Source organism: Cottoperca gobio, chromosome 7, assembly GCF_900634415.1.
Source record: "Cottoperca gobio chromosome 7, fCotGob3.1, whole genome shotgun sequence".
In the NCBI taxonomy this organism is placed as follows: Eukaryota; Metazoa; Chordata; class Actinopteri; order Perciformes; family Bovichtidae; genus Cottoperca; species Cottoperca gobio.
In genome coordinates, this window is record NC_041361.1 from 5,006,770 (window position 1) to 5,019,871 (window position 13,102).

General features: G+C 43.1%; 2 protein-coding genes across 2 annotated transcripts; both read left to right on the plus strand.

Moving 5' to 3' along the window:
* Window positions 1-131: 131 nt before the first annotated feature.
* On the plus strand, window positions 132-2,351 carry LOC115010706 (collagen alpha-1(I) chain-like). The gene has a single exon (XM_029435439.1). It carries the CDS (start codon window positions 147-149, stop codon window positions 2,223-2,225), a length of 2,079 nt encoding a protein of 692 aa, XP_029291299.1. The 5' UTR covers window positions 132-146; the 3' UTR covers window positions 2,226-2,351.
* A 7,071-nt stretch (window positions 2,352-9,422) lies between these two features.
* On the plus strand, window positions 9,423-12,680 carry LOC115010715 (transcription factor-like 5 protein). Its single transcript, XM_029435454.1, is given in 7 exon segments — window positions 9,423-9,617; window positions 9,619-9,995; window positions 10,096-10,249; window positions 10,355-10,508; window positions 10,602-10,788; window positions 11,265-11,406; window positions 12,555-12,680. Coding segments are annotated over 7 exon segments (1,335 nt in total).
* Window positions 12,681-13,102: the final 422 nt, after the last annotated feature.

A 13,102-nucleotide genomic window follows, 5' to 3' on the forward strand; every position in this document is an offset into this window, starting at 1 on the left:
TAAACAGATAGAATGGGGAAATCCAGGCTTAAAGCATTCAGAAATACTGGGTCAAGGGGGGGGGCTATACAAATCGAGCTACAGGCTCAGATATTCAGGGCTCAGGACCTGAACTAGACCCTGTGACAAAGCATCCAGGACCTGGTATGAGTGCTTCAGGTATTAGGGAGGCAAGAACAGATATGAAAGAACTCAGACATATGGCACCACAGATAGATCTTAGAGTAACAGGAACTGGATTCCCAGCGCCTAATATGAGAGGTCCAGGCATGCAAGGCATAAGTCCCAACATTTGGGGTCCTGGATCACACATACAAGATCTATTTAGTATGCAAGGCCTGAACCCAGAAGTAAAATATCCAGGACCTGATATGAGAAACAGTGAAATAGAAATGAGTGGTCAAATGCTTGTACCGGCTGTTACAAATTCACAAATGGGAGGGCCAGACCTACAGAATGAGAGAAGGCCTGGGCCTGAGATAAGAGACACAAGGGGGCCTTTATCAGCTATGTATCATCCAAGCCAAGGAAACCAAGATGGCAGGCCAGGTGTAATGGAAATGGGGAGAAATCAATCTTTCGGGGGTCCACAGATAGAAGGTATGGCTCCAGATATAGGAAGAGGTCAAAAGGATAGAGGTGAAAGTCCACATACTGGGGGTATGAGACCTGCTATAAGGGGTGGAGGTGTAAGAGATCCATCAGGTCATTCTTTCAGAGGCTCAGAAAGAATTCAAAGGCAATCAAGGCATGATGGCAGTCTGGTTTTAGCGGAAAGGGGTTTTCAGGCATATGGTGGTCGAGAAAGGAGTTTAGATTCAGATTCAACTACAGGTTCAGAGGGTAGACATCTAATAGCAGATAGACTATCCCCAGCAATGACAGATGAAAGGTGGGGCCTACAAAAAGGGCGAGATGTACCCATTAGAGGACCAGGGCCAAACATAAATTATGAAAGTGGTGGTTCTAACATATCCTCCTTTGGACAAGACAGTACTGGGTCTAGAGAACATTTCAAGGAGCCACGTCCCGGTATTAGGGCTGAAAAGAGTGTCATTGCCTCAGAAATGAGAGAATCAGAAGCTATTCTTGAATTAAGAAGGCCAGATATGACACAAATAAGCTATATGGGGCCTGGTCCAATTATGGATAGTATGGGTGGCTCAGATACAAGGGGTGATGACATGCCAAACATTACAAATCCAGATTGGAGAGGTCCAGGACCAGGTGTTGTTAGACCTGATATGAGGGGTCAGACCAGTCTAGATTGGAGTGACCCAAGAACAGACATAAGAGATGATTGGGAAGGGCCAGATAGGAGAGGATCAGGGCCATTTATACAAGAAGAATGGAGAGTCCATCAGCCTGATATGAGAGGTCCATACATTGAGAGCCACGAGCCTGACGGAAGAGGTGCTGGAGACCTAGACTTTAGAGAACCAGAGTCTGAAATGAGCGGTCCACACATGGAGGACCTTAGGCATGACAGGAGAAGACCAAGGGGTCCGGATTTCATGGCAACAGGGGGTCCAGAATTTGTGGGACCACGACTTGAAAGGAGAGGTCCAGCTTTGGAGGGACCTGGGCCTGACAGGAGGCGGCCTGGGGATCCAGATTTCAGGGGACCAGGGCCTGAAAGGAGATGCTCTTCAATAGAGGCTCCTGGGCCTGTTAGGAGAGGACCAGCCGGTTCGGATTTCAGAGGACCAAGACCTGAAATGAGAGGTCCAGCTATGGAGGGTCCTGTGCCTGAAAGGAGAGGACCTGGAGGTCCAGATTTTAGGGGATCAAGACCTGCAAACAGGGGCTTGTCTATTGAGGGACTAGGGCCTGAAAGGAGATGCTTATCTATGGAGAGTCCTGGCCCTAATCGTAGAGGACCTGGAGAGCCAGATTTTGGAGGGCCAGGACCTGAAAGGAGAGGTTCAGCTATGGCGGGTCCTGGGCCTGACAGGAGAGGACCTGGAGGTCCAGATTTCAAGGGACAAGGCCCCGAAAGCAGAGGCTTATCAATGGAGGGTCCTGGGCCTGACAGGAGAAGTCATGATGGTCCAGATTTTAGAGGACCGGGACCTGAAAGGAGGAATCCAGCTATGGACGGTCCTGGGCCTGATAGGAGAGGACCTGGAGTTCCAGATTTCAGGGGACCAGGGCCTCCAAGCAGAGGCTTATCTATGGAGGGTCCTGGGCCTGACAGGAGAGGTCATGATGGTCCTAGAATTTAGAGGACCAAGACCTGAAAGGAGGAATCCAGCTATGGAGGGTCCTGGGCCTGACAGGAGAGGACCTGGAGGTCCAGATTTCAGAGGACCAAGGCATGAAAGAAGAAGTTTATCTATCGAGCGTCCTGGGCCTGACAGGAGAGGACCTGGAGGTCCAGATTTCAGGAGACCAGGTCCTGAAAGCAGAGGCTTGTCTATGGAGGGTCCTGGGCCTGACAGGAGACGACCTAGAGGTCCAGATTTCAGAGGACCTGGGCCTGAGAGAAGAAGTTTATCTATGGAGCGTCCTGGGCCTGACAGTAGAGGATCTGGATGTCCAGATATCAGAGGACCAGGACATGAAAGGAGAGGTCCATCTATGGAGGCTCTAGGACCTGACAGAAGAGGACCAGTAGGTCCAGTCTTTAGTGGGCCAGGACATGAAAGGAGAGGTCACATTATGGACAGTCAAGAGCCTGACAATAGAGGACCAGGAGGTCCAGATTTCCATGGTACAGAGACTGAAAGGAGAGGTCTAGCCATGGATGGACTAGGGCCTGACGGGAGAGGTCCAGGAGATCAAAACACTGATGGACTGGGTACCAACAGGAGAGGTCGATATGTGAGGGGTCCTGGCCCTGACATCCCTGGACTTAGGCCTGTAAGAACTGCTCCAGGTTTAGAAGGTCCAGCGCCTCAAAGCAGAGGACAGGGAGGACTTCACTTCAGGGGTCCTGGGCCAGAAAGTGGACAGCCAAATATTGAGGGCCCAGGGCATGAGAGGAGAGGTCCAGACATCAGGGGACCAAGGCTGGAACAACCAGATTCCGGTATTGAGGGTCCAGGGCCCAACAGGAGAGTGTCAGGAGGTCCAGACATGAGACCAGGGCATTCCGATCCAAACAAAGAGGGCCCAGGGCCTGACAAAAGAGGTCCAGAAGGTCCACATTTCAGAAGGCCTGGACCAGAAAAAAGACTTCCAGAGATGGAGGGAACGGGAATCAGCAGGAGCTTTCCAGGAGGCCCACAGTTCAGCGGCCATGAGCTACAAAGAAGACCTCCAGATATAGATATATCGGATAGGAGAGGTCCACACTTCAGAGGAGTGAGGCCTGAAAGAACTGTTATGGAGGGTCCAGGGCCGAATAGGAAAGGAGTTCCAGATTTTAGAGGGCCAGGTTGTGAACCTGGCAGACAAGAACCAGGAGACTCAGGCTTCCAGGAGCCTGGGCCTGAGCGGAGATGTCGAGATTTAGAGGGCCCAGGACCAGATTGGAGAAAATTAGGTTATTCAGACTTTAGAGACCCTGGCATCAGGCAGAAAGTTCCAAATAAAGGCCTAAGACAAAGAAGAGATGGCTGGGGAGAGGCTGACCTTGGAGGGTCAGAACCTATCCAAGAGAGCCCAGATATAGAGTGCCCAGGTCCTAATAGAGGAGGTCGAAACTTGAGAGGTTCAAGGCCTATGAGGGGAAATATTAGAGGACCAGGGCCAGATATGAGCAGTCTAAATCGGGGAGACAGATGGAAAGGGCCAGACACAGTGGAACAATGGTCAGATGAAAGAGGGCCCAATATGGAGGATGTAGGAAATGAAGGAGAATGTTCAGGAGATGATTGGAAAAGATATGACAACAGGGGTCCGATCCAAGAAGGTCCAGGTGAGCATATTCAAGAACTTACTAGGCAAGATCCTTGTAGGGAATGGAGATGCCCTGAAAGTAGGGGGCCAAGGCCCATACAGGAAAGACATAATATGCCATTTCCAAGGCCAGTTCCAGGAGATGATTGGAATGGTCCTGGTTGCAGAGGTCCAGGGCCTGTCCAAGGTCACCCAGATATGATATGCCCAGGGCCTGGTAGGGGAGGACCTGGAAATGGATTGAGAGAGCCTGGTAGAGGGTGTGCTGGGCCAAACAGAAGGAGGCCTGGGCCATTTTTCAGTAGGGAAAGAGATCCAGGCAATCGAGGACAAGGCCATGATAGAAGAGGTCCAGGCATGAGAGAACCAGGATCAAATATGAGAGGGGGTCCAGATATGGGGAATGACTGGAGGCAGCCAGACTTCAGTGGTAATTTGAGAGGGCCAAACATGGAAGGAGCTCAAAACTTATTGAATTCAGGATTTGAAATGGAAGGTATTGATGGTCCAGATTTAAGACGTCCAGGGCCTGAAAACAGAAATTTAAACATTGAAGGTCCAGGGACTGATGGGAGATTTTCAGATTGTGGGGAACTAGGATCTGAAACGCAATGTATAGACATGGAAAACCCTGGAACAGGTAGACAAGGATTTCAGCATGATTTTAGGAGGGAAAGGAGAGCTCCGGACATGAGAAGACTAGGGCCTGGTAAAACGGATACTAGGGGGCCTCGAAGTTCAGATATAAGACATGGGCCTGGGAGGTGGGATACAAACACTGAGCACCCTGAATCTGATAGAAGAGGTCCAGACATGATGGGCCCAGCTTTAAATTCAAGGGGACCTGAACCACCCATGAAGGATGACATGCAAGGGTCAGATATAAGGGGCACACGGTGTTATAGCAGAGGGCCAGACATGACAGCATCACCTCATTTCAATAGTCCTCACCCTAGTGATCCACATTCTGCACCATACAAAGGACCCCTAGGTCCAGCTCAAATTAGTGGAGGAAAGTTATACCCCGGTTTTGACAATCTACAAAATCAGCAAGCAGTAAAGCCCCAGTCACAGAGAGTTGCCTTACTTCCCACTCCAACAGGTCTCATACGCTTCCCAAATTGTATGACCAACAATCCTGATGTCTTTAGCCCGAAACGAAAACAAATGGGTCACCGAACTGACAGGGAGTGGAGTAGAGGTAGACCTGTGACTCAAGAAAAGGAGTTGGTTAAAGGGCAAAGCCAGGAGCAGGAGAAAAGTCCTACTGGTAAAATAAGCACATCTGAAGATGCGAGCACAGAGGGAAGAGAAGTCAAACTTGAAGTTGGGAATGAATGTGATAAACAGGATAAGTGTGTAGAAACTAAAAGCAAGTTAGACACAGACTAAGCCATGGACCCCTCACGACAGTAAGGCTGTCGAACTAGACCTGCAAAAAGGCTTAGTGTATTTTTCCTATAAGATCTGTAGGTCTTATAGCAAGCAATGTAAAATATCAGACATTGTAGCTTGATAAGGAAATGATCAGAGATATTTGAGTAAATTAGGTTCTGGTTTGTCTTGTATTCAAAGTTAATGCATTTATATTTGTTATTTGATTATGACTAAATGCCTCCTAAATTTAATCAATCACTTGTAAATTCAACTTGATGTTTAGTCTAGTTGGAAACAGTCAGAAAGTTTTTGTACAAAAACATGTAAAGTCTTTGTTTCTTTGTTTTTTAACAGCCACAGTTTTTTTGTTTATTTATTTTATTTTTACATGGCCATAGTGTCAGTACAGTACAGCCTTGATTTGGCTTTTATGTTCTTCTGCTAATTAAAAAAATGACTTGTTTCATTGTACTTTTGGAATGCAAGAAGTCAATAAAATGACATACCTTTTTTATATTTGTATTTAGTCTGATTTTGTTGGCAATGTTTGGAATTGATTGATTGCTATGTGAGTATGGTCCACATCTGTTATTTAAAAAGAAAAATCTCATATTAAGTGCCACACTATTCTGTTTGTGGTAATAAATCAAACTGGTTTATATATTTTAGAGGTACAATTAAAAAGTCTCCTTTACAGAATCATTTTAGTATATCCATTTTGCCAGAAAGAATCAGAAATCCTTTATTTGTCCCAGAACAGGGAAATTTACGTTGTTATAGCAAAGAGAGTAAAGTAACAATTAAATAGAATAAAAATACAGTAACAGTAATATAAGTACAGTCATTGGAGAAAAAAAAAGTGTAGGAGTGAATATTGCACAAGGCATTGGCAATTGCACACTGTCGGCATAGACTTTTCTTGGTGTGGTGGGCGACCAGGGGCCGTGGTGATTGTACAGTCTGACCGCTGCAGGAAGAAAGGACCTACGGTATCTCTCCGTGAGACACCGCGGGTGAAGCAGCCTGTCACTGAAGGAGCTGCACAGTGCGGACAAAGTGTCCTGGAGGGGGTGGGACATGTTGTCCAATAGAGAGGACAGCTTGTCCGTCATTCTCCTGTCTCCCACCACCTCCACAGTGTCCAGCGGGCTCCCCAGGACAGAGCTGGCCTTCTTAACCAGTCTGTTCAGTCTCTTCCTGTCAGCAGCCGAGATGCTGCTGCCCCAGCAGACCACTCCATAAAATATAGCTGATGCCACCACAGACTCAAAGAAGGTCTTAAGGAGTGCCCCTTGCACTCCAAAATACCTCAGTCTCCTTAGCAGATAAGCCTGCTCTGTCTCTTCTTGAACAGAGCAGCAGAGTTATCTGACCAGTCCAGTTTATTGTTCAGGTGAACGCTCAGGTACTTGTAAGATTTTACAATCTCAATATCTGTACCCAGGACGTTCACTGGTGGCGCCTCCTGAAGTCCACCACCAGCTCCCTGGTCTTCCCTACGTTGAGCAGGAGGTGGTTCCTCTGGCACCATCGGGCAAAGTCCTGTGTCCGGTTTAACAGTGCAATTTGAACGGCTTGGTGCGAGGGTTGGTAAAGGCGGAGCTAATTTTAACTACTATATTTGGTTGGTCTTGGTTTGGTAGGTAATATATCACAATTCATGATATTTTAAGAGATAAAATGTTATATGTAAAATGTTAATCTGCAAATTAACTATCGCAAATACAGCTGTGTAATACATCTAGTAAAAAGTACAATATTTGCCTTAAATTTAATTTAAGTAGAAATACAAAGGAAGCATTAAATATCTATACTCTTGTACAAGTTGAGTGAATGTACTTTGTCCATCACTGAACGGTCAGTATTGTAAGACACTCAAACAAGCACATTTATTGTTATTGGAGACACTCCATACTCTCAATGCTTTTGAGAAATGTTGACCAGTCTGTTGGGTTTAACCTGCCCTGATTCAAAACAGCGTCAGCCAGAGTGAAAGGAAGTTAACTGGGTTTGATTCACATTATTGCTTCATTGTCTTGTTTTGGAATGAGTCATATTATTTTCACAATAGCATATTTTCAGGTTTCTTAAGGGATCTTGCAGGTGGAAATAGAGGGTTAGCAAGAGAGAGGAGTGAGAGTGAATGCCCTTGGTGGGATAATCAATGCCAATAGAGGTCTGAATCTGCCTGTTGCAATATTGTATAATCCTCCACAGCCACCTGCAAAGCTCCTGTTTTACCAAAGGGGGGCGATAGCATTCAGTAAATCTTCAGCAACCATCAAGGAGTTGATATTGATCTAGCTTTGTTTATTGCAGTGGTGAAGTTGAACAAGTAGGCTACTGTACTTAAATACAATTTTGAGGTAACCTATAACATTATGTTACTTAAAACTTCTATTCCATCTCATAGAAAAATATTGCACTTTTGACTCCACTATATTTATCTTATAACTAGTCACTGGTTACTTTACAAATTAAGATATAATGATTGTACATTGTACAAGATTAATTATAGAAGAAGAATATGCAGTGCCCTATAATATACGATGGCATTTAACACATTGTGGTGGAAAGTTTTAATTAAACTTTATACATGTCCTTATACAAATGGCCAGTGAAGTCTATAATACTGAAATGAAGATTATTGAGAAATAAGCTTGTTTTAGGAGTATTTATTCTTTGCAAAGAAGGTTCAACGCAAGCAGTCTGGGCGAGGAAGAGTCCCGATAAAACTGTGTTCATGTATTTTACAGACTGTAAGGAGAAGGAGGGATGGAGGATCCAGACAGTGGCAGATATTAGGTAGACAAACAAATACAATTGATAGACAGGGAGTAGAGAAGGGGTGTGTGTGGAAAGGTCCCACAGTTGCAGGTGTTAGATAGACAACATAAAACAGTGAGTAGAGAGGGGAGAGGAGGAAGATTCACCCATTTGGGATAAACACAAGAAGAATATCGTGGGAAGAAATAAAGTTACAGAGATATGCTGAGCAAGACAGAAGTTCATTGAACCAAGTATTAAACAATAAGAATTTAACATGGACATACAAAATATTCCATTACAACATGTAGGAATCACACAGAGTGCTTATCCAATTTCATTGTTTTTCATTGTCATGAAAATCAAGAAGGCCTACAGTGGGATCAAGTCTATTTTACTACAAAGTAATTTAATAGAAGAGCATTTTTTTGCAGATTATATTAGCTATATTTGCTTAAAATACTAAATTAACTGGGGTTTTTTTTCTAGTCCAGTAGGTGTGCAGGTTGTTGGGATAATTGCAAAGATATAACCCTTATATAGACTACATGTTTACAGCTGTGGATCGTGTTATAGGCTACTAACTTATTTAATGTTTATGCATTCATGTTTAAGCAGCATAGCTGGGCAAAACTACTTTATGTAGGCTAATATTAAAAATAAGGAGTAAGAGAGTGCAGTATTTTCCTTCATTACATGTAGTGGAGTAGTAGCATAATGTAGGCCTACCGTTTACCTCTAACATGAGTAAATGTACTTAGTAACTTTCTATCACTGCTTTAAACAAGTTGTTTTTAACGTTACGGATATTGTGACACTGTTTTCTTTCTATACTAAATATACTAAATAAATAAATAATCCGAGTCTTCAACTGTGACAGCGTAACGACGTCGTTACTACCCGCTGCCATCGGTCGAGGAGTTGGCTTTAAAGTAAGTTGAAGATCATAAAATAAGGAATATAAAGAGAGCTGAATAATTATTATTTGTTCCCTTATACACTGGACGACTTATTAATGGAATATTGCAAACGTGTGTAATGATTTACCGTTGTACGTAGATTTTAACGGTAGCGTATGCTAACGTCTTTTCAAATGTAACGTTAGTTTACTAGCTTAACGTTCCTCACGAGTGGAGTCACGAGCTAGCTTTTATAATTAACTGTTAGCCACAGACAATTTGTCCACGACTGAGCGCTTGGAGTTGTGGATACGTTGTTTAATGTCAGTATTTTCAGTGTTACTTTGTGTAGGCTAACTTAACTTAACTTAATAACGTTAATACTGTAAACGAGTAAACTTTAAGGGCCCACCAAAGTTAGTTGAAGTCGTTTAACATGGACTGTAGGTACAATCAATAGCCTGTTCTGGTGTACATGTAAGTAATATTTTATTTATATATTTCTTCTTGATCTCCATCCCGTCTCCAGAGTGAAGTATGTCATCCATTCCCTCAGCTTGTAATACCCTCCAAGTATCACCTTCATCCAGAGAACACACCTGTGACCCTGTTGGGTTGATTTTGAGCCAAAGTGGATGTTTAACACATGATCATGGTCCAATGTTGGGACCTGAGCTCGGCCTGATGGAGATGTCAGAGGTTGAATACACACACCTCCAGCACCTCATCCAGGACACACGTGGAGGCCCACATTGCCCCTCCAGATTTGCTAGATGCCAGATCTCACCCCAGTCCTACAGAGATGGTTAAAGACGCTACTGAATCCACAGTGCTATCCCCCTACATGACCTCTCAAGCTATTGACCTATCGACTTCAACTGATGAACACTGTCAGGTGATGCCAGGAGAAAAGACTCCAGCGTCTTATGGAGATGTCCCAGGTTTTGTGCTGGCCAGAGTCAGAGGTGAAGACAGCCCGACCGCCAACAGCAGCACATCTTCCCAGAAGCGATCCAGATCTGCTGCTAGAGTTTGCTTGGAGAATAGGTTTAACACCATGTCTGCTGACACCCCAAGACAGCAAGATATTCAGTCTGCAGTCCTCAGCAAGTAGGTGTCACTTATATAGTGTATTGCTATTTGTTAGTAAATATAACCCCTTAATGCAAATTTTTATGGAATGTGCAAAATCTCTTTTGTTGTGTTTCAGTTTTTGGACAATACTTCAGCAGTCTGTAGAGGCTCAAGAGGCAGCCGTACACCCTCAAATGCATAAGTGGATGAAAACTGACAGAGCAAATCCTTTTGATGTTTCCAGCCCATTTGTAGGCGGTGCATTTAATCCTGTCAACATGTGTGAACAAGTATGATAATAAAAAATATCAAACTGCACTTTCTTACAGATTTATAGGATCCACAGGCAGAATTCATTGTTCAATATGTTTTTCTTCTTCCTGTTTTGACCTCAGGTGATGGGCCATATTCCTCACATGGTTGAACCTAACAAGCACCCCAACCCCAAGAGTTTCTCATTTAATTTCTGCCCGGAGAGGGTTGTTAGAAAAGCTCTCTTTACAAGTGGCTGCAACTCAACAGAGGAGCAGCAGTTGATGAACATAGAAAGTAATAATCAGTAATCTAAACCTAATCTTATTTCAAAAGTTGTAGTTTGTTTTCTTATCTGTCTTCATTTATTTTTATATTTGTATTTTGTAGATGATGTGGTGACATCTGCTGCCTTCAGGAAGCATGGTAGCACCCACAGCTCTCAACCCATCAAGGCTGCTTTGTCTGCGCCAGACTCCGCTGGTGAATCAGGGAGCAGCTCCAAGAAAAGAGCTCGAGCTCATATGTCACTTATTCAGCGCAAGGAGAGACACAACAGTAAAGAGAGGGAACGCAGGTGAGCAGCCATTACCAAAAGCTGAAGGTGTCTCTGCACCCTCCACAATTTGTGTGATGTGGTCTTACGAAATGTGAATGTAGTTTTTAATCACAATTTGATGTTTTCATTCTTGGCTATAGTTACAGACCATAATATCTTGGGGTGTAATATAATGTTAAGTAAATTTGTAAGTGTGTTTGTATAGCTTAGCCATTACTACAGACTGCGTCCAAAAGGACTTCCTCGTCCACTCCCTGTACACTATTCCTATATAATAAACATCTGTAGTTTAGTCCATGGTATAGCAAGGGGTTCTGCTCTGGGCTACTGTGATGTGCAGTGTTCTGATGTTTCATTTAGACCAAACATCAGTCAGCAGATTACAAAATAATAATTTATGCAGCCCAAGATAGATATCTAAAGTTTTAAATAACAGGAAGGTCAGTAAAGTTTTAGAGATTGTAATTATTTGTATTGTGTTTGCTTCTGCACAGGAAGAGGATCCGTTTGTACTGCGATGAGCTGAACATGCTGGTGCCATTCTGTGAGGTGGATACTGACAAAGTCACCACTCTGCAGTGGACCACTGCCTTCCTCACATACATCAACAAAACATATGGAGACACCTTTAAAGAAGTAAATTTGAGTTATGTTGAAACATTGATTTATGTAAATCTGTTTGGATGGATCATCCTGAAATGGAATGATTTGAGACTTGGGGCTGGAAGATGAGAGCATCCTGCTGCCTGAGTAATACGTAATGCAGCTGACTTTATATGACTTTTATTATTTAGAGAGTTCAAATCAAATTCTTCTTAATGTTACAGTGTAAAATCCTATACATGTATAGTGTTGTAGTCTGTAGATGAATTAACATACTACAAAAATACATGGCAGCAAATTAAAGCAATCCACCACATTCTGCTGACTGTGCAACAGCACCACCACATGGAATTAAAAACAAAAGGATCGGCACAGATCTAAAATAAGAAAGTACTGGCAGGACTTTCACAAGGATATGGAGTAGGCAGTTTGGGGGGGTCGAGGGGCATACACCCCCATCACAAGGCACTGTTCATTAATGAAAATAGCCCAGGTTATTTTAAGGGCGAACATGATTTTAGTCCCATTTTTTATCTAGACTATGTATTGGTTTTGTATTAAATTATTTATTATACAATTACAATTACGGCAGGATGTTTCATTACGCCATATTTTATTTATTTTTAAAACATGATTTGAGGTATCAGACATTAGTTTGCATAATTGGTCGATGGCAAAAAATACAAAAGCGTTCCAGGACATTTTAAGCTGTAAAATGAGTGTGTGAGGCTAAAGCAGCCTACATTTTCCTTATATGACACGAACCTTTGACAACATTGTTGTTTTAGTGTGTGTTTGCAAAATGTCTCAGAGATAGATCTTCTGTAAAATAAAACAAAGGTAATTTATTCATTCATTAAGGCCATAAATGTGTGGCGTATATGGAAAATGCAGTGTTTTCAGTGGACTTCTCAAAGCTTACTGCACGTTGTTCAAGTTGCTGCCACCAGTGTTTTCTGCAGTAGCCCATCTAATGAGGAAATCAATGCAAATTCTTAATATATTTTGTCATCAATTATTTTGCTAATATTTGTCAAACGCTGAAGACGACTCTAAATTAATATAATAAAGTAGCCGGCTGGACTAGAATGACTCGTCGGCTGTTTGGCCAGCAGTTGCCGCTTATGGAAAGCTCTGGTATCTGTCATTAACCACAATAATATGCTATTCCCCCTGTACAGGAGTTTCAGAAGGCAATCACTGATGGGAAAGGACACTTTCTAAAATCCAGACCTTCTTCAGGCCAGGACACAATCCACCGGGAGATGGACGAGGCACTGAGCATTCCTCTTACGGTAGAGCAATGACCCTCTCACTACTCTATCTAAGACATGAGGGCATTTTAATTTAACATTTAAGCTTTGGTTGTGCCATCTGGCTATGGGTTAGGTCAATGTGTGGTAACATTTTAAATGCAAAAAGCATCCTTTTTAGAGGAGCTCTGCTTTAACATTACAATGATTTAGAAAGTAGGTTTCCAGTCTCAGACCATGTGATGCTTAAACATGGCTGCTTTTCTCCAGCTGCATCTCAAAACCAAACTGCATCAGTGTAGTTTCCATTTGATAGCCACCTTTTGTAAAAAGAAAGAAACGGGCTTTTCATATTCATACACAGGTGGCACTGTTTCCCTTTGGAAACCGCTCTAATAATTTAGAGATTTCAACTCTTCAGCTATCATAAATTATAAATTTAGCAGATTTGAATTATATTTGCACCTTTTTTTATA